Source organism: Nestor notabilis, unplaced genomic scaffold (genome assembly GCF_000696875.1).
Source record: "Nestor notabilis isolate BGI_N333 unplaced genomic scaffold, ASM69687v1 scaffold5257, whole genome shotgun sequence".
Taxonomy (NCBI): domain Eukaryota; kingdom Metazoa; phylum Chordata; class Aves; order Psittaciformes; family Psittacidae; genus Nestor; species Nestor notabilis.
Genome location: NW_009935945.1, coordinates 12597 through 25797, shown reverse-complemented (window position 1 = coordinate 25797; position 13201 = coordinate 12597). Strand labels below are relative to the sequence as shown.

The window sequence follows — 13201 nt, the reverse complement described above, 5'->3', positions numbered from 1 at the left end:
AACAGTCTTGAGTATATGTAGACTCCCAAGAAAATTCTTCTGGGAATAGATTTGAAAGATAATTTAATGACGTGACTAGCCACTAGTTTTACATTGTTTAAAGTTTTACATTGTTTAAAGTTTTGTGCTGTTACTAGGTTTAACGAGACTAAACAAGTTGATGCTTTGCAAAACCAGCTCATCTTTTGCAGAAACTGAGAGCTCCAATTTGTTGGTCTGGGACTTCACTGGATGACACAATGTTTCTATAATTGTCTCAGGCAGCCTATGAATATTTAAGATTTGTTTATTTTCTGCCATTTTGAAACTTTTGTTTATTTTTTTCCCTAGATAAGCAACATCTTGTTTTTTGTTTTACCACCCATATGTATGTGCTTGTTCCGTCAATATGCGACCTGCTTCAACAGTGGAATATATTTAATATGGACTCTGCTAGTTGTGGTTGGTAAGTTGCTTAGTCTCCATTTGCCTGTTCATGCATGAACTGAGAGAGGAAATCAGTTTTTCCTGCTTGTGCTTGATTGTTTTGCAAAACAAAGCAATCCTGACATCTATGGAGTAGTTTGGTTGTACTTGCTTGGAGCTGAAGCAACCTGGTTTCTGAAAGGAAAATGCTTTTTGCTATTTGAGGTTGGTGGGAACTTAGACATTCGTTCTCTTTCTTCCTATCCTTCTTTGCATAATTTCTTTTGTTTATATCTGAACTTAATCTTGTCACAGGGCCAGGACACTCTACAGTAGTGTTGACACTCTTTCCTCAGTTGTTGCTTAAATGTGAGCTGAAAGTGCTCTTGCTAGCAATACCAGCACAACAGAAGAGAGTAACAGGTTTTGCATTAAGTGAGAAAGCCCAGAGGCTTAGCTGTTTTGTAGCTGTGAGATTCTTTTCATTCCTGGAGGCACAGGGAACTTACAAACTTTTACATCAGAGCCCTGTGGGGCAGTCTGACATTTTCCACCTGTAAACCTGTGTTGTGAAGTAGTCATCAGATACTGCTTTTGATCTTTGTCTTACCCACTCTTGTGCTATTGAGAAAATTCAGAAGCAGCATTTGGCTATTATTTCTTAATTAGTTTTACATTTAACTTTACTACCGGATGTTTCTTTACATACATCTACTTTTTTAGTAGAAGCTGGCATCTTTAGCTGCTGCTTTTGTGAAGTGTTTGCTTTGTTGTTACTAAGGTGCTGATGATTTGGATTGCCATCTTTGGAAAGTTGGAATTTGTATTTTGGTTGGGGTTTTTTTGGTTTGTTTGGGTTTTTTTTAATCTTTTCTAGGCCAAATGGTATCCACCATTTGCTATGAGATTCTGAACATGAGCAGTGTGTTTTGGTCTCTACAGTGCTGCAACTATTCATATTGCCTTTTTTATTGATTATTCCAGGTATTGGATCTGTTTACTTTCATGCCACCCTCAGTTTCCTGGGCCAGATGCTGGATGAGCTGGCTATTCTCTGGGTCCTGATGTGTGCTCTTGCCATGTGGTTCCCTAGGAGATACCTGCCCAGAGTTTTTCGGAATGACAGGTAACAGTCATACATGTACATTTTCATGTTTCTTGAAACTTTGTATGCTGACATCTGAATCTGCACATAATGGCACTGAGTTATCATCCAACCTTAGCACTGCTGCCACTACCTTTTCTTACTCCATTTTCTTCCTATTGCTTGTAGCCTGGAGAAGAGAAGGCTGCGTGGAGACCTCATAGCAGCCTTCCAGGATGCTGGAGAGGCGCTCTTTGTTAGAGACTGTAGCCACAGAACAAGGGTTAACAGGTTCAAACTGAAACAAAGGAAGTTCAGGTTAGATATAAGGAAGAAGTCTTTACAGTGAGGGTGGTGAGGCACTGGAGCAGGCTGCCACTCCATCCCTGGCAGCGTTCAAGGCCAGGTTGGATGAAGTCTTGGGTGACATGGTCTAGTGTGAGGTGTCCCTGCCGATAGCAGAGGAGTTGGAACTAGATGATCTTAAGGTCCTTTCCAGCCCAAACCATTCTATGATTCTATGATCTCAGCCCATTTTTTCCAGAATTCCTGAGTCTGCAGTTGAGGTGACTTGCCTCTGGAAGTGCTTGTTCTTGTTGATTCTAGGGAGACCTTTACATGAGTAGCTTACATAAGTTGCAGCTAAAGTAAAGTAAGAGAAACCCTCTTTCCTTCTACCTTTTGTATAGCCTAAGGTGTACGTAAAAGTGGACCTATGGAAGTTAGCTGTATTTTCATCTGAATAATTAAGGCAGTGGTTAAGGATGGTGTTTAAGTATTCAAAGGCTAAGTGTTTATTTAGAAACCTGTTACAAACGTAATTTTAAGAATTGTGGGGTTAGTAATTAGAAGTTTTGAATTAAAAGCAGATTTTGTCCCCCAAAAAATCCTATTCAGGAGCCGATTTAAAGCTGCTGTAGGTGTCCTGTCTGGAGTTACTACCTGCCTTGCCTTCATTAAGCCTGCCATCAACAATATCTCACTAATGACTCTGGGTGTTCCCTGCACAGCTTTGCTCATTGCTGAGTTGAAGAGGTGAGTACATTTCTCCTGTATGCAGTGTTGTCTTCTGAGATCCTTAGGCCACTGTGTGATAACACACGAGGTCTGACTTTAGTGCTTGATCTGCTTCTGCAGATCAGAAATGCTTCTACCACAGCTAAGTGCAGATCTGGTATAAACTTGCTCTGCCAGTTCAAGATATTTTTGACGAGGATTTTTCTTTTTAACCCCTGGACCAAAAACTAGGTCACATATTGGCTGACTTCTTGTGAGGTAATGTCTTGCTGCAACCTCATGTAACTCAAATTTGTTTGCTTACTGTGCAATCAGGGCAAGGGTTTCATTCTGCCGAGCATTTCTGTTGTATAGTTTGTGTAAGGGTGAGGTGATTGCATGATCAAGTCTAGATACTAGAGGGAATGTGGAGCAAGGCCCAAGCATGCGTGGAAAATGTTCTAGTTCTGAAAGTTGTACTGTGACTTTTACACCACTTCGTCTTCTGATATGTGTAATATGATGGAGTCAGACTGACAAAGGTAAGGTTAATCACTAGATTGTAGAGGATAACTGTCAGTCATGGCCTTAGAAGCTATAAAGCCAGAATGCAAATAGAGGAGAACTTGAGGCTGATCTTAGCAAGCACTTTAGAGTCTTACCGTGATAGCAATACCAGTAGCTGTACAGAGACTTTTTTCCTTGAATCTCTTCACTGGGGGCACAAATGACCAGACAAGTACTGGCATATGAACTTGTCTTTTCCCCTTTTTCTCCAGTGTCTGATAAGGATTTTACAACTTAATGTTGCCTAGTACATGTTGCTTATGTCCATCAAAAGAAACAAATAGGACTAAATATCTCCATTCTGACTGCTCCCATTAGAACAGGGATTCTCCTGTTTGCTACCTTAACCTATTGTGCCACTGCTTCTCCATGAGGTGGAAGTCTCTGCTAGCAATGTTTTGTAAAGGTGGTCATGAGTCTTTTCTCATTAGACATCCTGCTAAGCAGCATTTATTTCTGTCAAAGCAGCTTTGGAAACAGGACACAAGTTAGTTGTAGACAAGTAGTTGAAAAATGTTGGTGGAGGTGTCTCATTTTGATGTGAGCACCGAGGAACTACTGACAAGGCAAATGGAGATCCGTATATGGTGCTGAATAATTTATGTGAACTCTATACATATCAGTTTTCCAGTCATGAGCTCCTGAGAAAACTGGATGAATAGTTAGTTAGCTTCAAATTAGTATTGGTTCAAATCTAGGAGCTGGTATGCCTACAGATCTTTGCTTTTTAAAACTCCTTCACAAAGGTCATATCTTATCAAAATGTGAAGTTTTCCTGTCTGTTGTTTGAAAGAGAATTAAGGACACAGATAAGCTTTCTTTTGAATCGGTGATTAAAAAGGGACCTACAGTGACATATGACCCTCTTAATTGTGTATTGGATGCTTGCTTTTTTTTTTTTTTAAACAAATTCTTGAGTATAAAAGGAAAATAATTAAGAGTTTTATTTTAAGCTGTGTTGATCCCTAGGAGATGTAAGTAAGATATATTCTTGTAAACCTGGAAGAGAGAAGTCATCTCATCCATTTTGTTAGTAGAAAAAATAATACAAGCATTATTTAAAATGCCTACAATTCTTCCCTTCTCTACTACCACAGTCATTAGGGAGCTACACATTTGAGGCCTGGCAGTCTGCAGCATCATTTTATCTGTGAAACTGGTATTTGGGGAAGGAAGAAGAAAAGCCTCCAGAGAAGTTTCTTCTGTTCCATGCCGTATGTGATGCGTTAGACCAAAACTCCCTGTTGTTATTCCTGATGTAGCCTGGTGTCAATCTTGTACAGAATTCTGGTGAATCAGAACAACTGTGTTTTCAAATGAGAATTTTCTGTACCTCACTTGTCCTTGATGAAGAGATAGTATTTTCACAAATGAGTGTTACGTTCTTAAATGAAGGGATGGTAGGGCAGAGTGTATGCTAGGAAGTATTGTGGGTGGGAGATGATATAAAGAGAAAAAGGTAGTTAAGTGCATACTTGTCCTTGAAAGACAAAGAAATGGTTAAACTGTATTCTCATCTCTGTCCAAACAAATCTCTTCGTGTGCTTCATAAAAAGACCCCCATAAAAGCTCTTTTAGGAGATGGTGTCAGGGACGAAGTAGGTATGGATCATTTGATTTGCTGGTTCAAGCCAAATAACCAGTGAGATTATAATGTCATCAAATTAGTATGATGAGTTATTCAGTGAGTTATAATCAGGCATCTAACTATCTCCATATGCAGATAGAGGCTAGAATATTGTTGCTTAGCTGGCAGCAGCTCTGAGCAGTGAAGGTTTACTCTGTACATTCATACTTGATTTTCCTACTAGAAATCTGGCAGTGGGGGGATCCCTGCTTCATTGTTGCAGGTTGCTCACTGCACAAAGAGAATGAAGATTCTCTTGACTAAAAGGTTAAGCTAGTTAAAAATTTAAAATACTCCTTAGGCTATAAAAGGAGATAACTGTGTCAAAATGAATCAAGCAGTAAATTGACATGCAGCAGCTTGCACTGGTTTGAAGAAAAGCTCGTGTGTTTTGTTGGGGGTGCCATGACACTGGAAAATAAAGCTGCTGTAATTGTGTAGCAGTGCAGTCCCTCGAATAGCAAATGGCTAGGACACACCAGTGTTTGCAGAAACTCTGGTATTAAAATAACTGCTGTTTGTGTTAAACCAACAAGACTGTGCATTGTGTAGGCAAAAGTTGGAAGTGGAAGTGCAAGCTTCTTTCAGACCAGAATAAGATAGGAGCATGTGACAGATCTGTGGACAGCAGCATGAAGAGCTCTTTTAAGCCATCAGCTGACATGTTCTGTTTCAGTGGTAGTTTGAATGATCAGTGCCTGTGCCTATTGAGAAATAAAAGAAGTGGGTTGGGTCTGTGCCTTTTGCTAGCATCCAGGTAGTATTTGCATTACATCTCCTCATTGTAGTAAAAACACTGGCAGGTAGGAAGCTTTGCAGTCCCTTGTCTCCTCTGCAACCTTGTTAGGGTTAGGGTTAGCCCATCTGAAACAGTCACTGTAGGAGCTGAAGACTCTATGATGGGTGATCACAGAAAACATGAGAGTTTGAACAGACCAGCAGGTTGTGCTGTCCTCATTGAGCTTAACTCTTTCTGCCTTAGAGTTATCTTTTGCAGTACACCCTGCAGCATCCTGTCTGAAGTTTATAAAAATAAATTGTAGTATCTGATGGTGGTAGTGAGCAAACCTGTCATTATAATCTGTACCATTTCTGTGGCTGATCTCACACTGGGAAAGTTCCTTCAGGTAAGCTCTTAGTTTTGCTTTGCAGCCTTGAACCCTAAGAAACATGCAGGTTAATTTTCCTCTCCTCTTGGTATTCAAGCTAGTCAAATATTGACAGGCATGGTCACTTACAAAGGAGCTGGATGTCTGAGGCCAAACGTCTTAACTTAAATGGGATGCAGTTGCACATGTTTGTTTATGTCCTTAAGAGAAGTCCAGGAAGGCCTCTGTGTTCTCAATACACACACCCTTTCCTCTGTCAGAATGCACAAGTACCTAGCACAGCAGTCCAGTTTTATCTGTCAAAAGTACAAAATTGACACATACGCTCGGGTCACAGTTCTTTTTCTTATGAACAGTTGTGCATCTCATTGAAGAGTATAAACCATTAAGAGCATTAATGGGAGAGAATTAAGCTCTGTATGCTTAATTCTGGATAGCAGTGGTTTTTGACCAATGACAATTTCCCCCATATTTTATGAAGGGATCCGTGCTCTCCGGCCATTTGATAGAAGATGAATCCTTTAAAATGAGGAGGATTTACCAGTATAGTTTGACTTAAAAAAGCATGCGAAGTCTTTACTGTATTTCTTACTGGGGTGTCTCATAAAAGAGCATAAAGAAGAATTTGTATAGCTGAGCTCTAGAACTTGATAGGCAACTCAAAAATATCCTTAATCTTTCTTTTCTTTCTGCTTCTTGTAGCCTTTTTAAACTTAAAGACACTATTTCAGAGGAAACAAGCCTTTTTACAGTATGCAGCACAGACAATCTTGAAGCCATCTTCGGCAAGCCCTCTCACCTCTGACTATGTCTGGTGGCTTGCCAAGTGGACTGAAGGATTCAGGCCTAAGAAATAAAGCCATTTTGGTTTATATGCTATGTGGAATATTAATTTTTGTGGCAGTCATGTAGGTATGTTTATTATGAAAACAACAATTGTGGTATCTTTCTTGTGGTGAGGATTACAGTTTAGCTGGTTGTTGAAGTGCTCTTTTGAATAATAAAAATAGGTGATATATTTAGGAATGGCTTAAAAAAGAGATGCCAGATCCTAAAATCAACTTGTGCAAAGGACACCAGAGAAAATCCTCTGTCAACAAGATTAGGCAGTTGGTAGCTTTTCTGTTGTTAATCCAGTAGCTATAAAGGTGCCTTCTGTTCAGCTTTAGGAGTTTCTTAATCCAAAATATCTGTTAAAATGGCAACTGACAGAGCATTTCAAGAGTGAAAAAAAATATTCTACAGGGAAAACTGTGCTAATCTTTAGTTTGCAATACACCAGTGCCAGGTATACTGCTGCTCCTACAATATATTCAGAAAAGTGTTGCTGGACAGAGCACTCTGCATACATTTTTAATTTTTCTGAATGCTTACTTCGGTTTCCTTATGTCGTGGTTTAAGCCCAGCTGGTAACTCAGCACCACACAGCCACTCACACACCCTCCCATTACTCCTCCAGGTGGGGTGGGGGGGAGAATCAAAAGAATGTAAACCCTATGGGTTGAGATAAGAACAGTCCAGTAACTAAAGTATAATACAAAAGTACTACTGCTACGACTACTAAAAATGATAATGATAAGGGAAATAACAAGGGGAAAGAACATAAAAGGGGAAAGGAAAAAAACCCAACATAAACACAAGTGATGCACAACACAATTGCTCACCACCTGCCGACTGATACCCAGCCCGACTCCAGCAGCGATCTGGCCGTCTGTGTACCTCCCCCCAGTTTATATACTGGGCATGACGTGCTGTGGTATGGAATACCCCTTTGGCCATTTTGGGTCAGGTGTCCTGTCTCTGCTCCCTCCTGGCTTCTTGTGCCCCTCCTCCCTGGCAGAGCATGAGACTGAAAAGTCTTTGATCAGAGTAAGCATTACTTATTAACAACTAAAACATCGGTGTGTTATAAGCATTGTTCTCAGACTAAGGCCACAGCACTGCACCAGCTACTAGGAAGGAGAAAAATTAACTGTTACAGCTGAAATCAAGATACCTTAGCTACAGTCTGGTACCAGCAGAGCTTTTGCTTTTCTACCACAGAAAGGCAGGAGTCATTCTCTTCTCCTGTCCTCCTCCAGCTGAGTAGCTAGAGATCATCTCACGTGTTGTAGGGTGTAGTGATAAATTTTATCATAGGACAGAGCTGGCAATACTACTTCCCTGACAATGAATGCAGGGTAGCCTGTGGCTTGTAGGCTGTGTGTGGCCACGGAGACAATTAGCAGTAAGTGTTGGAAAAGTTAGAACTCTGTAAATGTATCAAATGAGAACATCAGGTTTCAGGCTGACAAGTATTTTGCATGGAAGACAGGAGGACCAAATTGCTTTTTGGTGTGTGCTGCACTGTGTTAGTCACTTGTCAAGGACAGTTGTGTGTAAAGATCAGGGACCACAATTACTACTGCAGTACAGACAGTAAAGACGTGTGTGACTATTCAAGCTCCCTCCTCCAAGGATACACTTTTTAATTGCTTATGAGTGTCACAAGGTGAAGTGTCCCCTTAAAGGATCTGTTTGCCAGGCATTGCTCATCTTCCAGATGCAGTGAATTGGCCCAGGAATTGCGTGGAAGAATACTGGTGATTCAGTGTCAAGCTTACTGGGGTGACTAGATTGGAGCAGAGAGAAGGGTTGGCTGGTGATCTGCTGGAGAGGAAGAGTCATGGAGACATTCCCAATATGTTTATGGCAGAAGTGTAAGACACAGAAGATGAGTGAGAAGCATACTTTGACTTTAATAGCACTTTGGGACCTGAAGATTATATTGATAATGATGCTACCTTTTTCCTGAGTTTACTCGTGAGCAAAGCTGTACAGTTGTTAGGACAGTTCCAAGATGTAGAAAAGAACGAAGTACCAGGTAGGGAAATAAAATTGTGAGCTTTTGAGTAGACCTGCAACACAGGTCTACTCAAGCTAAGTAGGTACCCTGGCATCTGGTGGTGTATTCAGTGATGGTTGACTAATGACCACACTGCATGCGACCACAGCAAGTGTTTTGTCTTCTTTTTCTTTCCAGTATACCCCTATATGAACAAGTCAGGGTTCTTGTGGAGGGGGAGAACTGTGGCATACTCAGCATGAGGAATCCTGAGATGTGGATCCCTGCACCATCAACTACAGCGTGCTTCTTTGGGCCCTCTGGGTAGAGGCTGCTACCTTAGAAGTTCTCTGGGACTATTACGTTGTACAGTACAAACAGGGGGAAAAGAATCACCTAACCAATTAAAAAAACTCTCATTCAGTTCCCTTTTTAATCAGTCTCTATATAGTGACAAATACAAACAAATCTGAGCACTTCCTGTGTGGCTACTTGTTACCAGACAGCATGTGTAACTAATCACTAGTTACTAGGTCTTAGCTGCCACTCCTTACGTATGAGAATGCTTTGATGTTTGCCTACCATTCGTACACTGGTCTTTAATAGAATACCCAAAACTCATCTACTGCTTAAAAGGTTTGGTTTGTTACCTTGCCACTGCCTTGCATCAGAGCCATATTTACTGTAAGAAAAGTTTCTCTATTAAGGACATTTATTGTGCAGCCATATTAAAGATGGCACTGTGAATCCTACCCTAAAATATGTATGGCCAAAAAGCATTAAGCTGACATTGCAAAGCAAATTTTGCATTGTTTTATAACAACTTCTCTGTGTTTTCCTCCTTAGGTGTGAAAACCTGCGTGTGTACAAACTGGGTCTCTTTTCAGGTCTTTGGTGGATGTTAGCGCTTTTGTGCTGGATCAGTGACAAAGCATTTTGTGAGATCTGGTCCTCATTTAATTTCCCATATTTGCACTGTGTATGGTAAGTGTTGCGTATAAAGTCCAGAGTTTGATTAAAATGTGTTATATCCTCACCACATTACAAAATCACAACATGGTTCGGGTTGGAAGAGACCTCTTGGAGATCATCCCCCTGCTAAAGCAGGTTCACCTAGAGCAGGTTGCAGAGGATTGTGTCCAGGCAGGTTTTGAGTATTTCCCAAGAAGGAGACTCCACAACCTTCAGGCAGCCTGTCCTAGTGCTCTGCCACCCTCAAAGTAAAGAAGCTCTTCCTCGTATTCAGGTGGAAGTTTCTGTGTTACAGTTTGTGCCCATTGCCCCTTATTCTGTTGCTGGGCAGCACTGAAAAGAGTCTGGCCCCATCTCCAGACACTGGCCCTAAAGATACTAGTGTGCATTGGTAAGATCCCCTCTCAGTTGTCTTCTCTAGGCTGAAGAGGCACAGCGCTCTCAGCCTTTCCTCATCAGAGAGATGTTCCAGTCCTCTAATCGTCATTGTAGCCCTTCACTAGACTCTCTCCAGTAGCTCCTTGTCTTGTACTGAGAAGCCCAGACCTGGACACAGTACTGTGGATGTGGCCTCACGAGGGCAGAGCAGTGTGGGAGGATCACCTCCTTCAGCCTGCTGGCAGTGCTTTTCCTAATGGACCTCAGAATACCACTGGCCGCCTTGGCCGCAAGGGCACATTACCCTTCTGTGCAGTCTGGTGGCTAATTCTGGTTAAAGCTCTATAGAATTACTGTTAAGATTATAAGCCCAGAGCAAGTCTCATGCCATCCAAGGTGGTAGATTTAGGAGTCTCCTTGGCCTGATCGGATTCTTTAGACACTAAGTTCATTCATTCTAACTGAATTCCTTGCTCTACCGGTTGCTAAAAATTCTGCAGCACTGCTCAACTGAACCAGTGACTGTGAAAGCTTAAAATTCCACTGTTAACAACCGAGGGTGAAGTGGGGGAGGAGTGAAAGACTGATGCCTTTTCTCTCTTACCACCTGGCAAGTTGCGCTCTCTTATACCATATCTCAGCATTTCTACGCAGATCTGTCATGTGCAGAGAGACAAAACAGCTGCAGCCAGTTTAGTCCAAGGATAAGCTATGGTTTTGTAGTTTTCTTTATTCTCTGTGTTTTTTGCCTGCATGCACAGGGCAGCCAGCAACCCTGTAGGGGGTACTCAGGGGAAGAAGATGAAGGATAGACTGATTGTAAAGCATGGTGAGATGTTTGATTGCTTTACTCAAGTCATGTTACTTATTTTTCTTTTTTTGGGGGGGTTGGGTGTCTATTCAGGCACATTTTGATTTGCCTTGCGGCGTACCTGGGCTGCGTCTGCTTTGCTTACTTCGATGCTGCCTCTGAGATTCCTGAGCAAGGCCCTGTCATAAAGTTCTGGCCCAGCGAAAGATGGGCTTTCATTGGGGTTCCCTACGTCACCCTCCTCTGCGCACACAAGAAAGCACCTGTGAAGGTCACATGAAGTTAGCCATGGAACGGAGATGGAGAGTCAATTTATGTTCCAGCACAGACAGTATTTAAATGATGATAATTGAATAGGGTTGTATTTTATCTTCTTCCTAAGATATGCAGCACTTCAGGTGTCATGGAAAGAGGAAGCAAGGGTGTTCTTTCCTCTCTGGAGAGGAGACAGGAAGCAGGAAGGAGGAAGCCCTCAAACTCTAAAGGAACCATTACCTTCTCTCGTTGGCTCTGTTTTGCACTGTATTTTCAATGTAGCATTTCTCTTGATAAAAGCTCCTTCCAAATATGAAGCTCAAGGAGTGATGTTTCTGCAGTAGGTCACCTCTGGTGCTTGATTCACTTCATCTGTAACTTCTGACTTAAGGCTTTATTTGTGAAAGAAGCCAGTCCAAGATGCCTACATGCTCTCTCCTATGTCCTTCTCAAATATGACTTTGATGTGGTTGCACATGGCCACAAGAGTGTGCTCGAAGCACGTGCTCCTCCCAGCCTGGCATGTGTACAGTGAGTTCAGCTGTGCATCGCATTGGATCACAGATTATGTGGTTCCTTCCCCATGTATGACAGGAGACAAGTGCAAAGTGTTTGCAACTGGGCAACTGAATCAGTGCATTTAGGCAGTGTAAATGTGAGAATAGCTGACAGAAGATTGTCACTAAGATTAAATAGGAGTTCAAAGGTTTTGAATTTTTCTGTAGACTGACCCTTAGACGTTTGTATGCTGCATATTTCCATCTTACAGAAATGTCACAGAAATCCCTGTCTACCTCTACAGAGACATTTGGTCTTGAATTTGGTATTGAAGTCCACACAGAAGTCTGAACATTAGCTTCAGTAATAGCTCAGATTGACAGTGTGATTAAACTACAAGAACTCATAGGTGCCTACCTGTACATCCAATTTGAGAGTTAACTTCTCACCAAGGCATTGCAAGTGACATAAACAATAGTCCAGTGCTCTGCTAGTTATACTTAGGTAAAAAAGTAGATAACTGCTTAAAACCAAGCTGAAGACTTAGATTTCAGTGAGCAATGAAATGTGACATTGTCTTGCATTCTTAGAAAACAACAATGGATTCAAATTTTCTGTTCCTTTTCAGCCTGTTTTGTAAAGATGAGCAATGTCTAGATCTGTTTAATTTTAAGGTTATACTTTGGGGTTGAGATTCAGGAATGGCTGTGGGTTTTTTGCAGCAATTTATGCTAGTTCTGTTTAAAAAATGATGCAAAGTATAGGCATGTTTTCCAAATATTAGCAGTTGTAGCTGCTGATAGCTGCAGTCTTGGAAAAAAAGGTCTGCTTACATTCCACCTAATATCAGAACTGTAAGTAGGTTAAGGCTTTGGATATTTTTCCAAATATTTAATTTTTTAATATTAGACCAGGGAATATCATTTCCACTGTGCTTTCGTTTGTCTCATATTGTACTTGTTTTTTGTTAATGTGAAAATGTACTCTATACAGTGTCATCTTTAGGAAAGTGACTTTTAACAAGAACTTTGGGGTGAATTAACTTTCAAGCATTGTAAAACTTTTAAGATAACTTTTATATTCAAATCTGTGCTTAGAAAACAAGAGCTAAGGTGTATGCTGTTATGCTTAAAGCAAAGTTTTGTTAGTGGGAGATGTGACTGTCTTCTTGAGAACTTCAAAGCTGGTAAGTAGCCTACTGTCAGATTGACTGACAGATTATAAAACCAGCAAAATCTGTCCAGTGGAACAGTGCAGATTTTTATCACTTGGTGGTAGATTTGTCTGAGAGAAACATGGTTTTTTGACGCAGTCATATAATTTTTATATGAAACTTGTTTGTAAAAATTCATACAGTAATGTTTGTTACTCTTTGAAACACAGCTGCTTTTTCCTTTTCCTTCCTCTCTCCCTAAATATGAAATACACTTCTCAGGTATTAAAATTCATATGATTAGATCCTTATACAGACAGGCTTGCTGGCTGGAACCCAGCTAATGTTGTAGATGCCTGACATGGTCCTACTTTGGGTAAGATTTTACAATATTATTTTCTAAATTATTATGTTATGGTAAATAAGTTATTTTCAGTATTGCTTGGAAACTTAGTAACTGCAGACATAATGCAAAATTACTGGAGCCTTCCTACTTAGTATTTTTTTGAAAGCAACCTTTGA

General features: G+C 40.8%; 1 protein-coding gene across 1 annotated transcript; it reads left to right on the top strand.

Moving 5' to 3' along the window:
* Positions 1–330: 330 nt before the first annotated feature.
* Positions 331–11342, top strand: ACER2 (alkaline ceramidase 2; the record flags this gene model as incomplete). The annotated part of the gene is made up of 5 exons (XM_010018075.1): positions 331–445; positions 1390–1531; positions 2387–2524; positions 9459–9596; positions 10867–11342. Coding segments are annotated over 5 exons (720 nt in total), but the record flags the coding sequence as incomplete, so codon positions are not given.
* Between the last annotated feature and the right edge of the window lie 1859 nt (positions 11343–13201).